The sequence below is a fragment of the Lithobates pipiens genome, unplaced genomic scaffold (assembly GCF_037356315.1).
Source record: "Lithobates pipiens isolate NorthernLeopardFrog02 unplaced genomic scaffold, aLitPip1_a1.2 Scaffold_25, whole genome shotgun sequence".
NCBI classification, from domain to species: domain Eukaryota; kingdom Metazoa; phylum Chordata; class Amphibia; order Anura; family Ranidae; genus Lithobates; species Lithobates pipiens.
Genome location: NW_027507787.1, coordinates 41,816,546 through 41,841,280, shown reverse-complemented (window position 1 = coordinate 41,841,280; position 24,735 = coordinate 41,816,546). Strand labels below are relative to the sequence as shown.

General features: G+C 41.7%; 1 protein-coding gene across 1 annotated transcript in view; it reads right to left on the bottom strand.

The window, feature by feature from the left end:
- The window catches only part of TM9SF3 (transmembrane 9 superfamily member 3), a 93,571-nt gene that overhangs the window by 22,750 nt on the left and 46,086 nt on the right, over nucleotides 1-24,735 (bottom strand). The window contains exons 4-7 of the mRNA XM_077454362.1: nucleotides 22,719-22,879; nucleotides 13,029-13,106; nucleotides 12,201-12,332; nucleotides 4,458-4,624 (exon numbers count right to left, since the gene is read on the bottom strand). Coding sequence (XP_077310488.1) covers nucleotides 4,458-4,624; nucleotides 12,201-12,332; nucleotides 13,029-13,106; nucleotides 22,719-22,879 — 538 coding nt within the window. The remainder of the gene's footprint in view (nucleotides 1-4,457; nucleotides 4,625-12,200; nucleotides 12,333-13,028; nucleotides 13,107-22,718; nucleotides 22,880-24,735) is intronic.

Sequence of the window (24,735 nt, the reverse complement as noted above, 5' to 3'; positions counted from 1 at the left end):
TGAAGGAGTGGGCGAATGTAAATGTTGAAGAGAACGGGTGACAACGGAGAGCCTTGAGGGACTCCGCAGGTGACTGCCCGAGTTTGAGAGGAATTTTCCTAGTTTCACTGTCTGTGACCGATTTCCTAGGAAGGACGCGAACCATTGGAGATCTATGTCTTGGACTCCGGCTACTTCTGTGAGGCGGACGAGTAGATGCCCATCAGTGCTGCATATCAGTGCCACCCATCAGTCCCCGCTCATTGGTGCCACCTCATCGGTGTCCATCAGTGCCAACTTATCAGTGCCCATCAGTGAAAGAAAACGTACTTATTTACAAAATTTTATAACAGAAACAAAACCAACATTTTTTTTTTTTTTTTATTAGGTGTATAACTCCCCTGTATTGAAGTGGTTAAAACTTGGCAGACTGCCCAGATGTTTTCTTTTGACAGCTGAGTGAGCAGATAAGTCTCACCACTTGTTATATGAAATAATCGGCAAACTCTGCAATAAACTCCAGAGGCTTTTCTAAATATGTACTAAGTGCCGATACCTGGCTCTTTAGAATACTCGTGGCTAACCATTTTATCTGCCCCCACAATGCAAAAACTCAAACTGCTATGGGGCTCTGCACCCCGAACAAGTTACCTGTGCACCATTCATTAAAGCATACTCAGACCTTACTCAGACCTTTTTGTAGATCAGGAGCGTCTCCTTTCTGCTTTTGAGGAGAGTGCATATTAGCCTTTCTGAAAATCCCTTGGATTTTAATAACCCTTCCTCAGTAGCCAGGCCCCAGATCCTCCTAGAGTGACGTGAACCATGGGGGTTCTACTGCTAATTGTTTGAAGACCGAGAACCAGGACCTTTTGGGATAAGTTGGTGCCACCAAGATCAGAGGTGTTCTCAGTTTGGCATTTTCTCAGCACTGCAGGTAGCAGGACCGGTCTTAAGGAGGCATACCATTTTGTGAAACGCCAGCTATGTGTTAGCACATCCACCCCTAGTGCATCTTCCCACCTGTTTAAGGAGAAGAAACAGGGGGTTTTTGCATTGTCCTTAGATGCAAAGAGGTCCACCTCCGGGGATCCACATCTTTTGGCTATAAGATCGAAGACCTCTAGGTCGAGGACTCAATCGCCCTCTCTCAGCTGTTTTCTGCTAAGTCCACCACCACATTCTTTCCCCTTTTAGATAAACCGCCAAAAGGGAGAGTGTCGGTCTTGGCCCAGCTCAGGACTTCTGTTGTCAGGGTCAACAGGATTCTGCTCCTCATGCCGCTTTGCTTGTTTACGCATACATATAAATACGGAAAAAATCAGCGCAGTACAACCCCTTTACGAAAAGCTGCTGAACACCAAGGATCAATTACCAAATCCGAAAATACAATATATCAAACAGATGGTACAGCGCTCCAACTAAAATAAAATTACTACTAACATATTAAAATTAATTAAAAGTCCAAAGATAGCTTTTGTGTCAAAAAGTCCACGTGAGCAATCTTCAATGGTATACAGTCAGTTCATGCATAAAAGTGAGTGACAGTGCCGGGGGGGGGGCCACCCCCAATGGTAAAATTGGCTGCTCACCTCATCGTATGGACCCTTTAAATTACAGAGGGTGGTATGCACTTAACCACTTCCCGACCAGCGCACGACGATGTACGTCGACAGAATGGCACGGCAGGCATATTGGCGTACAGGTACGTCCAATATTCAATACCGCCCTGCCATCGGGAGCGCGCCGCCGGCGGCGCGCTCCCGCGCTGGTCGGGACCCCCGTGAGTCCGGTCGCGGGACCCGCGGACTCGATCGCCGCGGGCATCCCCACGATCGTCTCACGGAGTGGCCGAATGGAGGAAATGCAGAGTAAACAGCATTTCTCCATTCTGCCTAGCAACTAGTGACGCTGATCTCTGCTCTATGTGATTGGAGCAGAGATCAGCGTTCACTAAATGAAAGCCCAACCCCCCCACAGTTAGTAACACACCCCTAGGAACACTTAACCCCTACACTACCACCCGCTGGTTAACCCCTTCACTGCCAGTGTCATTTAAACAGGAATCACTGCATTTATATAGCAGTGATTACTGTATAAATGACAATGGTCCCAAAAATGTGTCAAAAATGTCCGATGTGTCCGCCATAATGTCGCCATTTCTAGGTTCCCCCACAATGTCGCAGTCACAAAAAAAAAAAAAAAAAAAAAAAAAAAAAAAAAAAAAAAAAAAAAAAAAAAAATCGCTGATCGCCGCCATTACTAGTAAAAAAAAAAAAAAAAAAAAATAATAAAAATGCTATAAAACTATCCCTATTTTGTAAACGCTATAACTTTTGCGCAAACCAATCAATAATCGCTTATTGCGATTTTTTTTTTACCAAAAATATGTAGAAGAATACGTATCGGCCTAAACTGAGGGGAAATTTTTTTTTTTATATATATTTTTGGGGGATATTTATTATAACAAAAAGTAAAAAATAATGCGTTTTTTTCAAAATTGTGGCTCTATTTTTGTTTATAGCGCAAAAAATTAAAACCGCAGGGGTGATCAAATACCACCAAAAGAAAGCTCTATTTGTGGGAAAAAAAGGACGCCAATTTTGTTTGGGAGCCACGTCGCACGACTGCGCAATTGTCAGTTAAAGCGACGCAGTGCCGAATCGCAAAAAGTGGTCTGGTCTTTGACCAGCAAATTGGTCCGGTCTGAAAGTGGTTAAATATCAACGAATGCTTATCAACTCGTCCAAACGCTGTACTCCTCTCAGACAATATCCGACCGGTTCACAAACGAAAACACAGCTTTCTCCCATTCAGAGTCAAATGAACTGACACGTTCGTGGAATATCCACACTGGATCAGTATTATAGCAGTATTCACATTTCCTCAGACCATGTGGATAGAAAGACAGGCCATAGTGCTCTCCATAGAAAAACATTTTAACGATGAATATACATAAAAAAAACACACTTACAATAACAAAGCTTCATACGATTGTTAAAATGAACAATGACCGCGGGTGATGCCACGTGATCTCCGTTGTATATTCAATGTATCTCCGATGTATATTCATCATTAAAACGTTTTTCTGTGGAGAGCACTATGGCCTGTCTTTCTATCCACATGGTCTGAGGAAATGTGAATACTGCTATATACCGATCCAGTGTGGGTATTCCATGAACGTGTCAGTTCATTTGACTCTGAATGGGAGAAAGCTGTGTTTTCGTTTGTGAACCGGTCAGATATTGTCTGAGAGGAGTACAGTGTTTGGACGAGTTGATAAGCATTCGTTGATATTTAAGTGCATACGACCCTCTGTAATTTAAAGGGTCCATACGATGAGGTGAGCAGCCAATTTTACCATTGGTGGTGCCCCCCCCCCCCCCTCCCAACCCCCTGGCACCAAGTCACTTTATGCATGAACTGACTGTATACCACTGAAGATTCCTCACGTGGACTTTGACACAAAAGCCATTTTTGGACTTTTAATAAATTTTAATGTTAGTAATCATTTTATTTTAGTTAGAGCGCTGTACCATCTGTTTGATATATTGTTTACGTATACAGACTTGTAGTTCCCTCCTGAAGGACCCAAGTGCCAACTCAACAGCTTTCAGTTCCTTTCAATTGGATGACCTTTTGAGCTCCTTGTCCGCCCAAGTGCCCTGTGCTAGTATGGTTTCCTTAGTGTGCGCCCCAGCCTTTGCTGCTTGCATCCGTAGTCACCACCCTGGGGACCGGGATGAGCCACAGAGCTACGACAGGTTTGCCATTTTCCTCCACCACCAGAGGGATCTATTTACCCGAGGTGGAATATATACAAAGATGTTTGACTCCTGACCGTAGTCCCGTATTTTTAGGACAAAGGTTTGAAGGGGACAAAAAGTAGCCCTGCCCACGATTCCTGCATCGTAGCTTTCTAAGAAAATAAATAAAAACACAACTAAGAAAGGAAAAAAAAAAGTGAGTATTACTTTACAGGATTTTCAAGTGCAATTTACAGGCTTAAGTAGCTGGGCAAATGCAGTGTGCTTTCAAGCTGCATTCCACTTGACACAAAGATCGTTTCTGAATTCTTCTGAGATCCTTCTAAATTTCTTTATGGGTGCATCTGACCTCCTCCCAAGCAGTATCAAACCACTTTGAAAATTATACTGACTTGTATGGCTAGAAAAAAAACTGTGTACACAAGCCTTACAGGGAAATGCACCACAAATGGACATTTCAAGCTTTAGTCACAAAACAAAGCTCATGGGGGAAAATTAAAAATGCAAATTATGGTGCCATCTATCCCTTAGTTTGAAAACAGAAGATCCCAGGATGACACCACTTTGAGCAAGATATCAGAGACAACATAATTAAGATTACTATTTTTTTTTGGTGAATCTAGTAAATTTTCATTCATTGCAGTGAGCTTGTGTGAAAGAGGCACAAGGTTAATCTTACTAAAAATAAAGTATAAAAAAGATTATACTCACTCTGTGTATAAGTCTTCAATCATTGCTACAATAATTACAATAAGAGAAACCGAGAAGATCTGACATCCTGACCCGATAAGTGATGAGAAGATAAGAGGGTGACTGGAGGGTCTGAAAACATCCCCATGGACCTGTTTCCAACCATATTCATCCCCTAGATCTCGATCCTACATCAAAGAGGAAAAAAATAAATAAAAAATAAAATAAAAAAGAAGAATGTAAAAAAAAAAAACACAGACAAGAGGGACATTTAAAAAAACAAAACAAACAAAAAACAAAAAAATAAAAAAACAAATATCCCAAAAAACACAGTTGCCCAAATAAAGGATGTTTCACTTGATACAGAACATTTCCAAGCACTGAGCAATGTAAACTGTCTTCTTAGCCCACCCATGAAGAGGCCAGAGAAACCGAGACACCAAATAAAAAATGCATTGGTTAACATAACTATAGCTCAACTGCTAATTTGCATATCTAAATATTGAAATGCAGTATACACACATTATATAGAATTACAGCCTTTCCAGAAGAGTTGAAGCTGCTATAGCTACAAAGGTTTGTGGGTCACCGACAACTGGGAACACCAGGAGGCAGCCAAGCACGCCATTCCTTTTGATGCTGATGTCTCCCTGTACCTGGCTATCAGTGGCAATGCTACGGTTTGCTTTTAATGCTTCATTAAATTTCTTTATCTTGTACGTATAACCTGAAAGTGGGTCCGTTTGGCTTCAATAAAGTAAATCAAACGAGATTACGATGTGATTTTTATCTTCTCACATGATCCTGGTTTATTGGATCTGCCCATACCTAAGAATACTAGCAGAGTCAGTGGCAACAAAAGATACACTTGTGATGCTGGATTTTATCAGATTTCTGGTGAGTTTAACCCAAAAGGGGCGAGTTTCTTCTCACGTGGTGACAAGCCTGGGTGTGTGGTGTATGAATTTATGAACTTTTATCACCTATAAGAAAATGTAACTGTATTGTCTCCCTTTTATACTGTAAAGCGCTGCATAAACTTATATAAATCCTGTATAATAATCTGATCCATTCACACCTGAAAACCACTTAATCGGACTCTTACTTATATGAGGAATTGTATAAAGCGTGACACATACATATACACACACACACACTTTTTAGGGCTGCGGAAATTAACGATTAATTCCTCGATTAATCGTTCAAAATTATTTTAATTCAGTACTCACCTCTCTGCCGGAAGCGAACTGAGATTAAAAAAAAAAAAGAAAGAAAAAAAAGGAAGAGCCATCTCAGCCGTGTCCAATGCTTACAACCGCCGGCTCAGACGTGATGTCATAACGTCGCACCCAGCCTCCAAGGGTTAAAGAGATGACTGGGGACCATCTGGTCACCAGAAATCTCTATGATCAACTTCCGGCGGCGACCGTTTCATTTCTCTGGCTTGCCAATCGCACTGGCAAGCCCAGAGAAGATCCAGAGGGCTGCAGCGGGGGGGGGGGGGGGGGGGGGGTTGCCTGAAAGTGTCAAGCAGCTGAACTGCCACCAAGATTGTTCTTATGGTTTTTGCCGGAAAAAGTTTTTTTTCCCAACAAATTGCATGTAAAAGCCCGCTGCACAAATACAGTGCAACATACAATATTGCAACAACTGCCATTACGAAAGAAAGAAAGAAAGAAAGAAAGAAAGAAAGAAAGAAAGAAAGAAAGAAAGAAAGAAAGAAAGAAAGAAAGAAAGAAAGAAAGAAAGAAAGAAAGAAAGAAAGAAAGAAAGAAAGAAAGAAAGAAAGAAACCTATAATGTTTGGGGGTTTTAAGTAATTTTCTAGCAAAAAAATATAGATTTTCATTTGTACACAAGGGTCAGAAAAAGGTTTACTCTAAGTGGTTAAACTTCCCTCATTTAGGCCAGTTTTACACTGAGGCGGTTTTCAGGCATTTTAGCGCAAAAAAATTGCCTCTAAAAGCCTGAAAACCGCCTCCCATTAATATCAGTGTGAATTTTCACACTGGAGGATGTTAGAAAAAGTCCTGCAAGCAGCTTCTTTGGGCTGGTAGCTCCCAAAACCCCCTGCCCATTGGAATAAATGTGTGGCGATTCCGAAGTGCAACGCGGGCACTTTTAACCCCTTCTAAAATGACGGTAAAGTGCTGCTAAAACTAGCAGGGCTTTACCGCCAACGCTTGGGTTAGCCCAAGTGAGAAAGTGGCCTTACAGACCAAAGTTCATTCCTCTGATCTAAAGACTGTGTTACAATGTTTCTCCTCATCCCAGTCTAAGGCCCTTTCACACTGGGGCGGGAGCGGCGGTAAAATTGTGCCATTTTTTAGCACCGCTTTACCATAATTTTAGCAGCATTATTCGGCTGCTAGCAGGGTGGTTTTACCCCCTGCTAGCACAGAGAAAGGGTTAAAACCACCGCAAAGCTCTACTGCCGCAGCGCTTTGCCGGCGGTATAGCCGCGCTGCCCCATTGATTTCAATGGGCAGGAGCGGTGAAGCAGCAGTGTACACACCGCTCCAAAGATGCTGCTAGCAGGACTTTTACCATCCTGCTAGACCACCACTCCAGTGTGAAAGCCCTCAGGGGAGCAGTGATCTGTGATTTTGTAGTGAGAAAGTCCCACCTACAGTTAGAACACATCCAGGGAATACACTTAACCCCTTGATCATCCACTAGTGTTTACCCCCTTCCCTGCCTGCGTCATATATACAGTAATCAGTGGCTATTTGTAGCTCTGATTGCCGTATAAATGTCAACGGTCCCGAAATAGTGTCAAAAGTGTCCGATCTGTCTGCCGTAATGTCGCAGTTCCAAAAAACAAAAATAGCAGATCGCCACCATTGCCAGTAATAAAAATTATAAAAATGCCATAAATCTATCCCCTATTTTGTAGACTCTAACTTTTGCGCAAACCAATCACTACACACACATTGCGATTTTTTTTACCAAAAATATGTAGAATACATATTGGCCTAAACTGGAAGAAATTAATTTTTATAATATTTTTTTGGGGGATATCATTGCAAGTAAAAAATATTGCTTTTTCTAAATCTTTGGAATATATATATATATATATATATATATATATATATATATATATATATATATATATATATATATATATATATATATATATATATATATATATATATACACACACACACACACACACACGTTTCTGGACTCCTGTCAGAGCCCTTGCCTCTTTCATCCATTGCTGCACTGACGTTTCTGGATTGAGTCATGGGGAGAGCAAAAGAATTGTCAAAGGATCTGAGGGAGGAAAATGTAGGTGAGCTGTATAAAATGGGAAAGGAATATAAAAAAAAAAAAAAAAAAAGATATCCAAGGAATTGAGAATGCCAATCAGCAGTGTTCAAACTCTAATCAAGAAGTGAAAAATTAGGGGATCGGTTGAAATCAAACCACGGTCAAGTAGAGCAACAACAATTTCAGACACAACTGCCAGGAATATTGTTCAGGATGCAAAGAAAAACCCACAAATAACTTCAGGTGAAATACAAGACTCTCTGAAAATGTGGGGTGGCCGTTTCGAGATGCACAATAATAGGGCACTTAAAGATGGGCTGCATGGTCAAGCCACCAGAAGAAAGGCATTACTACGCAAATGCCACAAAGTATCCCATGCACAATACGCCAAACAGCACAGAGGCAAGCCTCAAACCCTCTGGCACAAAGTCAATTGGAGTGATGAGACTAAAAATTTAGCTTTTTTGCCACAACCATAAAACGCTAATTTGGAGAGGAGTCAACAAGGCCTATGATGAAAGGTACTACTGTGAAACACGGAGGTGGATCACTGATGTTTTGGGGATGTGTGAGCTACAAAAGCACAGGAAATTTGGTCAAAATTGATGGCAAAATGAATGCAGTATGTTATCAAAAATACTGGAGGAACATTTGCATTCATCAGCCAGGAAGCTGCACATTGGATGTACTTGGATATTCCAACATGACAATGATCCAAAACACAAGGCCAAGTCAATCTGTCATTGGCTACAGCAGAATAAAGTGAAGGTCCTGGAGTCGCCATCTCAGGTCTTCTGACCTCAACCTCATTGATCCACTGGGGAGATCTCAAACATGCAGTTCATGCAAGGCAGCCCAAGAATTTATAGGAACTGGAGGCTTTTTGCCAAGAGGAATGGGCAGCTTTACCATCTGAGAAGATAAACAGCCTCATCCACAAATACCACAAAATCTTCAAGCTCTCATTGATGTTAAAGGGGGCAATACACTGTATTAAGAACCGGGGTATGTAAACAGTTGGGTACTTTCTATTGCCATTATGATTTAAAAAAGAGTAAACACAATTGATAATAAATTGCTTCAGCCAAACTAACCATGAGTAAGAAAAAATGTTTGTGTTAATCATATTCTCTGAAAAATGGCCACGAAATCTAATTCTGCCAGGGTATGTAAACTTATGAGTACACATTAAAAAATAAAAATGATATGCACATATATACAAAATGTCTACGCACCCCTGTTAAAATTTCAGCTTTCTGTGATGTAAAAAAATAATTAAAAAAAATTAAAGGAGAGACAAAGATGAATAATTTTAGAACTTTTTCCACCTTCAAAGTGACCTCTAAATTGGTCAACTCAATTGAAAAACAAACTTGGCTAAATTTTGCAAAAACACATTTGAAGTCTACTAACATGGGGAATGTGGGAAAACGTGTTATGGTCTGATGAAACCAAGGTTGAACTTTGGCCATAATTACAAAAGATGTTTGGCGCAAAAACAAAACTGCACATCACCAAAACAACTTGATAACCACAGTGAAGCATCATGCTTTTCGGCTGTTTTGCTTCAGATGGAATAGGGACCTTAGTCAAGGTAGAGAGGATTATGAACAGTTCGTTTCAAATACCAGTCAATATTGGCACAAAACCTTCAGGCTTCTGCTAGAAAGCTAAACATCTTTCGGCGTGACAACGACCCAAAGCATACAGCTAAAATCAACAAAGGAATGGTTTCTCCGGAAGAAGATTAAAGTTTTGGATTGGCCCAGCCAGAGCCCAGACATGAACCTGATTGAAAATCTGTGGGGTGATCTGAAGAGGGCTGTGCACAGGAGATGCCCTTGCAATCTGACAGATTTGGAGTGTTTTTCAAGTCAAGATGTGCCATGCTGATGGACGCATACCAAAAAAAAGCCTGAGTGCTGTAATAAAACCAAAAGGTGCATTTCCTCGTTCTGCTTAGTGACATGATAGATCTACTGCTCCGTTATATCAGTGGTAGCCTACTCCCCCATAGTTAGACTCACTCCCTAAGACACACTTAACCCCTTGATCGCCACTAGTGTTTAACCCCTTCCCTGCCAGTGTCATTTATACAGTAATCAGTGAATATTTATAGCACGGATTGCTGTATAAAATGGCGATGGTCCCAAAATAGTGTGAAAAGTGTCCGATGTGTCTGCCATGTCGTAGTCATGATAAAAATCACAGATCGCCGTCATTACTAATAATAATAATAAAGAAAAATTATAATAAAAATGCCTTAAATCTATCCCCTATTTTGTTTTCAAAATTGTTATTCTTTTTTAATTATAGCTCAAACGGAAAAAAAAAAAAAAGGAGGTGATCAAATACCACCAAAAGAAAGCTCTATTTGTGGGGGAAAAAAAAGGGGACAATTTTGTTTGGGTGCAACGTCGCATGACCGCACAACTGTCAGTTAAAACTATGCAGTGCAGTATCGCAAAAAAGTGCTCTGGTCAGGAAAGGGGTAAATTCTTCAGGGGGTGAGGTGGTGCGCTCACTTATGCAACCATATTTATTTATTTTTTATTTTTACTTCCCTCCACCTAAAAGATTTCAGTTTGTTGTTCAACTGAATTGTACAGTTTATAGGTCACACTGAAGGTGGAAAATGTCCTGAAATTATTTATCTTTGGTCTCATTTTTTTACATCACAGAAACCTGACATTTTAACAGCGTGTATATACTTTTTATATCCACTGTATACACACACACACACACACACACACACTAAAAATATATATTCTGTGCCAGTTTGTAGGTTTTCATGCATAGTACATGGAAACAAGGCTAAGCAACTCAACTATGGTGATCACACCAAATATTGATTTACTTTTCTACTTTGTTTATTGAGAAAAATAAAACTTAACACTTCTATTTCTGAAAGGGGATGTGAACCCGATTCATAAAATTTGAGCTGGGCACATATCTCTGTAGTGTTTTCTTATCTCTCTTCAAAGCACAAAGTCCAGTGGCTTGCTCCTGCTCTGTTCTTCTGTTATCAGCATGATAAACTCTAACAAGTTCTCTGTGAACTGATTAATCCAGGCTGAATTTTGTGTAGGAGTGCTATAAAATATATTAGCAGAGAGATTGACTTGTCAGAGCAAAGATCTGCAAGCATTAGCCTATGTGGAGGTGCACCTTTCCTCCAATGAGCTGTCTACCAGTGTAAGCAAAAAATCCAAACCTACTGCTGACTGAAGCAGTGAAAATTCTAACAGGCTATAAAGCTGAAGACAGCAGATATACAAGTAAAACTTATATAGGGAGATTTGTTTCACCCCTGTGTATCTGAAGCTGTTCATTTCACTGGGTATGTGTGAGGGTTTACATCCACTTTAATTTACAGCATTTTTTCCCACCTGCCTAAAACCTTTGCAAACTATGTATGTATATTTTACAGTATTAAACAGATTAACATTGCAATCTTCAGGGTGCAATGGCAACCTTAAAGTGGTTGTAAAGGCTGAAAGTTGTTTAAATGGATAGAATGCATGAAGGTAATGTAAAAAACGTTCAGTGTGCAGTTCTCCTAATGCCCCATACACACGATCCGAATATCGGACTACCGATCGTACGACCATTTTCGGTTAATAATAACAAGTAGAAACTGAATAGCTAAATAAAGTCACAAAAATTCTCGTATGATAGAAAAAATAAATCGGAAGCGATGTCATGTGTTGTAATGTATTTGTATTGCATTTTCGGGCGACAACCATACTGACTAAACGAAAAGGAACATTTTCGTGCATGTCCAATCGAATAATAATCAGATAAACGGTCGTGATCGGCTGACGAAAGTTGTGTACACACGATCCGAAAATCGTACGATCCTTCCTCGGGTGATGGTTTTCGTACGATATTCGGATCGTGTGTACGGGACATAATACTTACCTGAGCCCAATCCCGAGATGTGCACAAGACCCACCACTCTCCCCCTCCTGATTGACTCCCACTGCCATCAATCACAGCTAGTGAGGCGGCTGAGCTGTCTCTTATGGATACAGAGCCAGCTTAGGAGCGAGCATGCATGAGTGCCCCCACAGCAAGTGGCTTGCTATGGGGGCACTCAACAAAAGGGAAGGGCCCAGAGCACCAGCAGGGGACCCGAGAAGAAAAGGATTGGGGGTTCAAAATCATTGCACAGAGCAGATAAGTATGGGGGTTGTTTGTTTTTTAAGACCATTTTTTCCTTTAACAATTTCAGCTCTTTGGGTGTACTATGTACATCCAGAAGGGTGAACCTTTGATCACAAATGGATGGCTAGAGTAGCAGCCACCAGCTTGTGTGGGTTTTTTAGAGCCGGCTGTGCTGTGATATTCCAAAGTTAAAAAAATTAAAACAATCTGATTCCATGAATACTGACCAGCGATGGGTATATGCAAAGAGTAAGCAGTAAGATAATTAAATGCAGTCTGCTGTTATGTACCAGCAGATGAATATGCAAGACATACAAGCTCTTACCATGTCATCCATTTCCTCCTCTTTGCTATATCGGGCATAATCCTTCCTTAAGGTTCTCATAAGAATCATTGATACCAATCCCACCAAAAAAATAACCATCATAAAAGAATTGAAGATCGAAAACCAGTGTATCTGGGGGGGGAAACAAAATGTGAAAGACATGAGGAAACAATCAAATGGAAACAGAAAAAGCACCACAAATTCAGCGTTCACACTGAATCTGTAGGTCACACTGTAAAGTACATAAAAATAAAAATAAACACACAGGATTTGGCTGTAATTACAATTTAAGAATTGAACATGACTATGTATGCCCTTATAATTATTCAACATAAATCTGTAAAAGGTATGCAAAACCTTGATAACCACACACTGATCACTACATAAACACACGCAATCACTGGTAAAACAATGGCCTATACAAGCAATCCCCGAGTTAAACATTGGATTTACATACAACTCATACTTACAAATGGAGGGAAACAGGAAGGGAAACTCACATTTGTAAGTTATGAGGGGGGGGAAAAAAAAAAAAAAAAGTGTCTCCACTGAGGCTTTATCGCCACTGTTTCCACAACAACCCAAAATGTTCAAAATCCAACTGTCACAGGGACAGAAAGTGAGGTGAAATCTTCTGAACAGGGGCAGAGATGACAAAAATTTTACGGGGGTGTTAATCCTTCCCTATGCTATCCAAAACACTTTTTGGCTGGAGTTGCATTTAAAAAAAAAAATGCACCTGTTCCAACTTACTTACATACAAACCTACAGAACCTGGTTTGTAACCCGGGGGAATGCCTGTATGAGGAAAAGTTAAAAATGGCTTACCCTGTGTTGGAAAAATGAAGGGTCAAGGTATTTGTCAAATCGATCTTCAAACCGGACATCAGATTTCTTCCATTTAACCTACAATAATATAACATAGAAATGTAAGATTCATCAGATCTGTGAAGACTGCATAATAGGAAATCACTAGGAACATTAAAAAAAAAAAAAATATAATAATAATAATTATAATAATAATAATAATATATAAAAAAAATAATATATAAAAAAATATAATAATAATTAGTGAAGGACGTTTCACAAAGAAAATATTAGTAATGATCACAAGGCTAGTCTATGGTAAACTCTTGCCAATGCATTTGCTTAGGGCTCTGCATAATTTTTTTCCCCATGTTTGGGTATGCAAGCTGTGATGCAAAATGGATTTCAATATCCTAAGCCAATAGTCCCCATAGCAATGCTATTTGAGGGGAGGGAGAGACAACCTGAAGTGTACCCCCAGACTTGAGGACCTATGCTGCTGCCTGCCTATCCTCATACCTCCTTACATCTAGCAGATAAAATTTTGCAACTGTATGCACTGAAGTCCAAGTTGCGGCTAGAGGTTGACCGATATATCGGCGTTTAATTAATCGGCATGGCCGATTATAACTTCAGCACTACTTGCAAAAGACTTCTGTAATAGAAGGCAATGCAAGTTGCCTGAATTCTTTAGTGGAGCAACTTCTCCTTTCTGGGCAGTCTGCCAAGAAAAGATGAGAGATACAATGTTTCTTCTTCAATGGACTGAACTCCTGTGTAGGAGTTCTCAGCTTAACCATTTAGAGGCAATCTTTTCTGACACTTGTTGCTTACAAGTAAAAATCCTGTATTTTCTGCTGGAAAATAACTTCGAATCCCCCAAAATTATATATATATTTTTAGCAGAGACCCTAGGGAATATAATAGCGGTTGTTGCAATATTTTATGTCGCACGGTATTTGCGCAGAGGTCTTTCAAATGCAATTTTGGGAAAAATACACTAATGGATTAAAAAAAAAAAGATGAAGTTAGCCATTTTTTTTATCCAAAAGTTTTGGATTACCTGTTTTTGTGCTTTTAATATATACTTTTTTTTTTAAATCTAAATTATACATACAAGTGAACTGATTGGAGGTTTGTTTTGATTAATAAATGTAAGAAATTTTCTGTATCACCAATTACTTAAGGCCGCTTTCACACTGGAGCGGGCAGGCGTTGCTGGTAAAATGCTGCTCGTTTTAGCGGCGCTTTACCATCATTTTAGCAGCGCTATTCCGCTGCTAGCGGGGCACTTCTAACCCAGCTAGCGGCCAAGGAAGGGGTTAAATGTGCCCGTGAAGCACCGCTGCCAAATCGCATTGCAGGTGCTTCGGCAGTGGTGCTCATTAATTTCAATGGGCAGGAGTGGTGGAGGAGGGGTATACACTGCTCCAAAGATGCTGCTTGCAGGACTTTAACGTCCTGCCCGCGCATTGCCTCTCGGGCTTTCACACAGACTGCAGGGGAGCCGTTTTGCAGGCACTTCACAGGTACTATTTTTAGCCCAAAAGTAGCTGAAAAATGCCCCAGTGTGAAAGGTGTCTGTTAGATTTCATGAGAAGGGGGAAAAAAAAAAAAAAAAAAAAAAATCGGCCTAACATATCGGCCCCAAAAAATCAGCATCATATCGGCCGCCGCAATTTCTAAATATCGGCATCACCGGAGAAAAACCCAGGTCGGTCGACCTCTAGTTGCAGCCTTACAGATCTGAGCCATGGAGGCCTGACAATTCACTGCCCACGAAGCATTAACCGCCTGGTAGAGTGCGCCTTGACTTGAAAAGGGGGAATCTTACTCCTTAAATCATAAGTTTGAATTATCACATGCAGAATTGACTTAGTGACAGTGGATTTTGATGCTGCCTGTCCTTTCTTAGGAGCTTGTAGCAGAATAAATAGGACATCAGTCTTACGAACCTGAGCAGTTGCCATTAAATAGATTTTCACTGCTCTCACTACATCAAGACAATGTAGTGACTTCTCTCCCCTGGAAAATGGTTTTGGAAAAAAACGATGGCAGGAGAACATCTTGGTTCAGGTGAAAACCCGAAACTTTTGGCAAAAAGTCTGGACGAGGGCGAAACACCACTCTGTCCTCATGAAAAATCATATATGGCTCTTTACAAGAAGGAGCAGACAATTCCGAAACCCTCCTTGCTGAGGATATAGCAACCAAAAATACCAACTTCATTGGCAAAAGGACTAAAGGGAATATGTTGCATCAGTGAAAATGGCAGTTTTTGTAACACAGACAAAACCAAGTACAAGTCGCGAGGGTTCAAGGGAGGTTTGACAGGCGGATTAAGCCACGTTACCCCTTGTATAAAACCCCAGACTAAAGAATGTGTAGCAAGTGGTCTTTGAAATAAGATTGATAAAGCTGAGACTTGGCCTTTAATAGTACTCAAGGCCAATTTCATTTATACCCCTACTTGTATTAAGGTAAGAATTTTGCCTATGATATATCTCCAAGGGTACCAACTCTTGAATTCACACCAGGAAACATAAGCTCTCCAGACCCTATAATATATAGTTCTGGAAGCTGGCTTCCTTGCATTAATCAGGGTAGAGATAACTAAGCCGGAAAGCCCACGTTTCTTTAGAATATGGGTTTCAACAGCCAAGCCATTAAATTTAGAGACCGTAAGGAAGGATGGAATATCGGTCCCTGTGAGAGCAGATCTGGCCGTAGTGGTAGGGACCATTAGCCCTCCACTGCCATCTTTACGCTTTCTGTACACCATGACCTTCTAGGCCATGCTGGGGCTACCAGAATTACCAGCTCTTTCCAGCTTGATCCTGCAAAGTCGTCGAGGCAGCAACTGAACTGGGGGGGGGGGGGGGGAGAAGAATGCATAGATCAGTGAGAACTGATCCCATGGGGTCACCAACACATCTGTTACGCATGCGAGCGGATCCCTTGTTCTGGCCACAAAGTTGACCAACTTCATGTTGAACCTGGATGCTAGAAGATCTATGTCTGGAGTCCCCCCACCTTTGGCAAACAGCCCAAAATACGCTGGGATGAAGAGACCATTGCCCTGGGAATAACTGCTGGTGATTCAAGCAGCCCGTCTGCCAATTCTCTACTCCCCGAATCAAGACTGCCGATAGGAACGGAACATTCCTTTCTGCCCAATTTAGAATATGATTCACCTCTCTGTGCTGAGAGACTCTTGGTGCCCCCTGGGTGATTGATATAGGCCACAGCTGTGGCATTGTCGGATTGGATCCCGATAGGACAATCCTGTAACCTGAAAGTCCAGGCCTTTAGAGACAGATGCACTGCCCGAATCTCTAGGATATTGATGGGCAAGGCTCAGTCGGTTCTTGACCACTATCCCTGGACAGTTATCTTTTCTAGTACTGTTCCCCAGCCTGAAAGGCTGCATCCATCGTTAACACTTTTCAGATGACTGGTCTGAAGGATTTTCCTTTCAACAGATTCTGGGTTAGTAACCACTAAGCGAGGCTTTGGGACACTCTTGGTTGGGGACAGCCGCATTGGCAAGTCTAAAGCTTGAATTGTTTTGTTCCAAGCAGACAGGATACTGTTTTGCAACAGTCTTGAATGAAACTGGGCATAGGGAACTGCTTTGAATGAAGCCAACATGGGTTCCTAGCAACCTCATATGCAAAGGCGAATGGAGGGATCGCCTTTTGACCTGACCATCCACACCAGCTCTCTTATGGAGTTGATCTTTACCTGATGCAAGAAGACCTTTTGCTGGACTGTCTCCATGATCAGACCCAAGTACTACAGCCTTTTTAGCGGTATTAAGGAAGAGGTTGAAAATCCAACCCAAACTTTCCAGATATAGTTACATAGTCAGGTTGAAAAATAAAAGAAAGTCCATCCAGTTCAACCAAAAACAAAAATTTATATCTATATACACACACACACACATACATACATACATATATAATACCAGCCCATATACCCAATTCTATATCCACAGTTGATCCAGAGGAAGGCAAAAACCCCAGCAGAGCATGATCCAATTTGCTAAAGCAGGGGAAAAAAATCCTTCCTGATGCCCCAAGAGGCAATCGGATTTTCCCCGGATCAACTTTACCTATAAATTTTAGTACCCAGTTATATTACATACACTTAGGAAATAATCCAGGCCTTTCTTAAAGCAATCCACTGATTGGGCCATAACCACCTCTGCAGGGAGTCTATTCCACATCTCTTAAGAAGAAACCTTTCCGTATTTGGAGATGAAATCTCTTCTCCTCTAGACGTAAAGAGTGCCCCCTTGTCCTCTTTGTTGACTGTAAAGTGAATAACTCGACACCAAGTTCCCTATATGGACCCCTTATATATTTGTACATGTTGATCAAATCCCCCCTTAATCTCCTCTTATCAAGAGCGAATTCAGTTCCTCTAATCTTTCCTCATAGCTGAGTTCCTCCATGCCTCTTATCAGTTTGGTTGCCCTTCTCTGCACTTTCTCCAGTTCCGATATCCTTTTTGAGAACTGGTGCCCAAAACTGAACGGCATATTCCAGATGAGGTCTTACTAATGATTTGAACAGGGGCAAAATGATAGCTCTCACTCTGGAGTACATACCTCTCTTAATACAGGAAAGGACTTTGCTCACTTTGGAAACCGCAGCTTGGCATTGCATGCTATTATTGAGCTTATGATCTACCAAAACCCCCAGATCCTTCTCCACTATGGATTCCCCCAGTTGTACTCCCCTTAGCGTGTATGATGCATGCATATTCTTAGCCCCCAAGTGCATAACTTTACATTTCTCAACATTAAACCTCATCTGCCACAGTCGCCCAATTAGACAGAGCATTGAGGTCGGCTTGTAAATTGGTGACATCCTGTAAGGACGTTATTGCACTGCATAGCTTGGTGTCATCTGCAAAGACGGAAATGTTACTTTTGATCCCAGACGCAATATCATCAATCTGTTTGTTTTTCCTCTTGATCGACTGAGGGCAACACCACATCCTGAGCCCACTGTTCACCTTGCAAAGGTTCTGAAGTGGGGAATGGGGATCTAGCACGCTTCCTATCCATTTGAATGGAGGATGAGATTAAAGCCGCTAATCTTTCCAGACCCTGCAGGGAGGAGGAAAAGGACATCTTCAGTCACATATACAGGGGCTGAGATGTGAGAAGACGCTGCACCATCAAATGCAGACCGGAGGAGGAGGCACTGGACATCTTAGAGCCTGCAATGCCATCTGATACCTGGCCGAACATGCTGCCTGTAATACAAGGCTAGGGTGCAATAAACCTGCATGGATAGTGTTCAACAAAAGGCAAGTCTGTTATATAAAACTGTGGAAGCCACCACCACACCTCTCCAGGAGGGGAGGGGAGAGTTTTGTCAGCAGTGGCACATTTGGCTCCTAGATAATGTTCTAGTAGGAGCCATTTATATACATAAAATATGTGCGTATGAACTACTGCCGTACCCCCACTTGGATCCTTCAGAAGAGGAAACGCCATTTCTTCAACTAAAAACTCCCCTCTGGCTGCTGGGACCGCACACGCTGCTATACCCGGACACAGAGCTGCTGAAAAGCATCGTACCAAGTTATGTGTAATTTGCTCCCCTCATAGTGGAGATATTTTTAAAGATAGGATATAGATATAGATATAGATATATAGATATAGATATAGATATATAGATATAGATATAGATATAGATATAGATATAGATATAGAGAGAGAGAGAGAGAGAGAGATCCAAACTTCACCCATCACGGTGGGTAGCGTTAGTAAACCTTTAAAGTTGCCCCTGAGGGGTTCCACTCCTTTGGACCTGTATAGCACCCCTCAGGAGCAACTTTAGGTAATGTAGCAAGACCAAAAAGAATCCTGGTTCCTGGGGTCCAGCCCTCAAAGAGAAGCACTACAGGCAAAAACCTTTTTCTTCTATGCGAGGCCCGGGTACCATCCTGTGGCCTCAGTGGCATGGATGGATCCAGTTGTGGAGGTTTTTTTAAATCCAGCATGGATCTCTCCTAGAGCTCCTGGAAGGAGAGGAGGGATTATATAGGGGAGTGAACTTCCTGTACTGGGTATACCAGTGTCAACACCTGAAGGTGGCCCATAACTCATTAAGTTATTACTTAGGCAGTGTTCCATGATGTACGATAAAGAAATTGTATATAATAAATCAGTCAGTGAGGATGTATGAACTGTTTTTATGAGCTTTTTACACACCGATCCCCAAAACAGTGTCCCCATACAGTAAAAACACTTGTCCCACATATGTCTCAGTAAAATCATCTGTCCCAGTGATCATCTGCCCACATACGTCCGTGATCATCTGCATACATCTGTCCTTGATCACATAAACCAAATTATTAAACACTTATCAGGATTTTTTTTGTAGCAGAATAAATTTTGGCCTAAATTTATGACAAATTAAGAAAAAAAATTAAGAAATCCCAAAAAAAAAAAATTTTTTTTTAAAATTGTCGCTCTTTTTTCCAGCTTATAAAAATCGCCAAAAAAATAAAAAAATATTAGTGAAAACTACCAAAAGAAAGCTAAATTTGTGTGAACAAAATGATAAAAATTTCATTTGGGTACAGTGTAGCATGACCGCGCAATTCTCATTCAAAGTGCGACAGCGCTGAAAGCTGAAAATTGGTCTAGGAAGGAAGGGGGTGAAAGTGCCCAGTATGAAAGCAGTTAAAAATAACTTTCTGGTCTCAAGCAACTCCTGCTAAAACACACTATATCTACAACTCATGATACATTAGTGTGATGGTCAGTGGGAATAATTACCCCATTACAGATGGGCAAAAATAAATAAATAGTGTCAGTGGGAACCTATCTTAACCACCTCAATACAGTGCACTTACACCCCCTTCCTGGCCAGACCAATTTTCAGCTTTCAGCGCTCACAGTTTGAATGACAATTACTCAGTCATGCAACACTGTACCCATATGAAACTTGTGTCCTTTTTTCCACACAAATAGAACTTTCTTTTAGTGGTATTTAAATCACTAGTGGGTTTTTTATTTTTTGTGCTATAAATAAAAAAAAAAGTAAATTGTGAAAAAAAATGCCTCTTTGTTTGTCATAAATTTTTGCTAATTACTAATTTTTCTTCATACATTTTGGCCAAAATTTATACTGCTACATATCTTTGGTAAAAATAACCCACATTAGTGTATATTATTTGGTCTTTGTGAAAGTTATAGTCTACAAACTATGGTGCCAATCGCTGAAAATTGATCACATCTGATCAGGCCTTCAGTACATCAGGTGTATCTCATTCCTTGAGACACTAACAAGTCAAGAAAGTACAAATACCCCCCAAATGACCCCTTTTTACAAAGTAGACATTCCAAGGTATTAAGTAAGTAGCATGGTGAGTTTTTTTAAGTTGTCCTTTCTTCCCACAATTCTTTGCAAAATGAAGATTTTTTTTATTATTATTTTTTTTGTTACAAAATTGTCATTTATCAGATTATTTCTCACACACAGCATATGCATACAACAAATTACACCCCAAAATACATTCTGCTACCCTTCCAAAGTACGGCGATACCACGTGTGTGAGACTTTTACACAGCCTGGCCACATACAGAGCACCAACATTGATGTAGTACCTTCAGACGTTCTACGAGCAAAAATGACACATCTCATTTCTCAACCACCTATTATACTTTTGAAGGCCCTGGAGTACCAGGACAATGGAATTTCCCATAAAATGACCCCATTTTGGAAAGAAAACACCCCAATGTATAATCTGTGAGGCATAATGAGTCTTTTGAACGGTTAATTTTTTTCCAGAAGTTTTTGGAATATGTGACAGGTACTCGCACGGGCCGCGACAGGTACTCCGGTACTCCCACGGGCCCGCGACAGGTACTCGGGTACTCCCACCGGCCCGCGACAGGTACTCGGGTACTCCCACCGGCCCGCGACAGGTACTCGGGTACTCCCACCGGCCCGCGACAGGTACTCGGGTACTCCCACCGGCCCGCGACAGGTACTCGGGTACTCCCACCGGCCCGCGACAGGTACTCGGGTACTCCCACCGGCCCGCGACAGGTACTCGGGTACTCCCACGGGCCCGCGACAGGTACTCGAATACTCTGATGGACTGTGACATGTACTCTGATGGACTGTGATTGACAGGTACTATGAGGGGTGGTGACAGGTCCTCTTTATTGGGGGGGGGGCAATGGCAATCAGTGTGATTGGTGTACACTGTAGGCGGTAACGAGATGTTACAGCAATCTCCTCCTCACACACGATCGGTGTGTGAGGAGGAGAACCCGGTAACATCACGTTACCGCGGTTTGTTTACAGTTTAGTGATCGGCTGTGAAAGGATCACAGCCGATCACGTGGGTAAACAGCCGACCAATGGCTGTTTACCAGCATCGGTGACGAGCAGTGTTCCCGGGGAACACGCCGCCACCGATGTGCCATCGCGCCGTGCACAGTGGGGGTGTGACCATCTGTGATCCAATAACCAATGGCTGTTCACCCCCTTCGGTGGCGAGCGGTGTCTCCATGACACGCCGCCACCGAAGAAACAGGGATACTCGCGCGCATTCCCTGTTTAAATGGGAGGCCGTCATATGACGGCCTCCCGCCACAATAGGTGCGCCGCCTGGCCGTCATTTGACTGCTGGCGGTCAGCAAGTAGTTAAAGGGATAAATTGCTCAAGTAACCCCTATATCTACTGCCTAATAAGGCACATTAGTGCAAACTCATAAAATACACTTCTACTCACTATAAATTAATATATATATATATATATATATATATATATATATATATATATATATATATATATATATATATATATATATATATATATATATATATATATATATAATCTTACTATTATATTATTTCAGCAAACAATCTTCATAAAAAACAAGGGGGAAGAAAAGACTGGTCCGTTTGCTAAATGTGAGACATGTATTTACCGTATATACTCGAGTATAGGTCGATCCGAATATAAGCTGAGGCCCCTAATTTACCACAAAAAACTGGGAAAACTTATTGACTCGAGTATAAGCCGGGGGTGGGAAATGCAGCAGCTACTGTAGGTGGCAAAGAGGGTCAACAATGCCCATCTGCAGCTGCATGCCTCCCTGTGTCCTGTGCAGATCTGCCTACCTCACTGTGCTAATCTTCATCCTTTGTGTCCTGTGCATGCCTCCATGTGCCCATCTGCAGCCACCGATGAGCGTGTCATAAAAACATACGGCGGCCATTCCAGTATTCAAAAGCCGTGCCTCCTCTTCGTCTGTGATAGGCAGAACACTCAATTTCCCAGCAGTCAGTTTTCAGCCTATCACGGACATCCCCTCATCCTCGTCTGAGGGATGAGGGGATGTCCGTGATAGGCTGAAAACTGACTGCTGGGAAATTGAGTGTTCTGCCTATCAGACGAGGAGGAGGCGTGGCTTTTAAATACTAGAATGGCCGCCGTATATTTTTATGACACGCTGGCCACCGTCTGTCTACATGACATGCCTGATCAGGTAGGCAGACGGCGGTGACTCGAGTATAAGCCGAGGGGGGCACTTTTAGCCTAAAAAAAAAGGGCTGAAAATCTCGGCTTATACTCGAGTATATACGGTACCTAACACTTAACACCCAAATGTAACAAGTATTTGTTCTAGAAAGAAATATGTAAAAAAGTATGTAAGCGGTATAGTTTACTTACAGAGTAGGACATTTGAATCTTGGTATTGGGAACAAGCTTAACTTTGCCTTCACTGGTGAGATTTACATCTACAATACGATTTCCATTATAACCAATTTCGAGCTTTTTATATGTCCAAAGGTAGTAATCTTCTCCATTTTCATCAGCCTCTCCAACAATACCTGCAATTACCACACAAGAGCTAAAAGATGAACAAACTTGGATAAGAAAAAAATAAAATAAAAATCTGTTGTGCATAACCACAATGGGATAAAAACAAAATAGAAACTGGGTAAAACATCTAAACACACAGGCTGTTTGTATATCAGTTTATCTGTTAAAGGATTAGTGACTCTGCACACCCATCTGCATCCCATCTACACAATCTCAGTTCAGTGAATGGAGAACTGGCAAGAATTAATGTGATTGCAAAGGCGGGTGTTTTATTTTTTTTTGCATTAAGATGATAAAAAGCCTATGTGCAGCAGCTATTACTTACCCGAGGTCCATCTCTGTCCGGCGATGTTGTAGGAATGTCTCGGCTGCCCGGGACTCCCCTCTTCAATGGCTGAGACAGCAGCATGGTGCCATTGGCCCCCGCTGCTGTCAGTCAGCCAATGAGAAAAGAAAGGGAGAGGGGCCCTGCAGCTCTGCATCTGAATGGACACAGGGATTTCTGACTCAGTTTGGTGATGCTTGCTGTGGGGACACTCAGGAGGAGGAAGAGGCCAGGAGCGCCAGGGAAGGACCCGAGAAGAGAAGGATCTGGGCTGCTCTGCGCAAAACCACTGCACAGAACAGACAAGTATAATATGTTTGTTATTTCTAAGTAAACAAACCAAGACTTCTCACTTTAACAAAATCTAAAAGGACCTTCCTCCCAAAAACCTGATCCGGACTGGACATTAAGTCTAGTCGATAATGCCTTCTTAAGGTGGAGAAGCTTGACCATATGGCTGCTTTACATATTTGCTTCGGGGTGGCACCAGCTTTTTCCGCCCAGGATGCCGAGAATGGGCATTTTTAAGACTACATCTGTTTTCCTGTCCATTGGGTCCTTTAAGTGACCTATAACCTAAGCAAGGTCAGACAATTTCAACACTTTGGACAGTGGTGTGTCTAGTTTTGGATTTTTATTCCAGACTGCCTCTGTCCTCTCGTCAAAGGGGAATCTTCTTTTAATGCTGTATACACACGACCGGTTTTCCCATCGGAATAAACCCTGAAGGTTTTTCCGACGCAGTTCCGATGAAACGGTCTTGCACACACGCGAAAATATTTAACACATGTTCCATTTCTAGGTCCGTCAGAATTTTCTTAAAAAAAATAGTCCAATGAGGCATACACACAATTGGAATATACGATGAAAACCTTCCGGCTGACTCTGTCGGACATTCCGCTCAAGTGTACGCGGCATGGGAATTTGGAAAGAAAACTTTGGCCGGCTCGGCCCACTCCTTATGGACAAGGTCAGAAAGCACATTATGTATAGGGAATACCTTTGCCTTCTTTTTCCCCAAGGCCTCATACATCTTGTCATGTCTGGACAATTGAACTTCTTCCTCGTTAATTTTGCAGTGTATCGTAAATAACGCGTGAGTCAGAGGATTCAGAGCTAACACAGGGTTATGCTCCCCGACTCCACGGGGCTCCCCAGAGCTGGGTGTTGTAAGGCCTGGTGAAGAGGGAATAACAGCTGCTCTACTGCCTCCGATTTTAGTAAGCCTGCAATACACTGTTGGCATAAAGCTTTGTAAGAGCCCGATAACTTGTTTCCACAATTAGGGCACTTTTTGCAGCCTGACTTGTCTTCCCTTGGAGTCTCCTTAGCCTGAAAATAAATAGATGATCTCGGCATCAAAAACCTTTTACTCTCTTTAAACACCAGTGCTGCAACCACCAAACTGCATAGTCCCAGGACAGTGAGGCATCCACCACCATGAAGTACTACAAGTCCTAGCCTTACAACTACCAACATGAAAAAAACCTCAGTACAGGGCTTGCCCAGCAGCTTACCTGGGTTTGGCTGGTGCCTGCA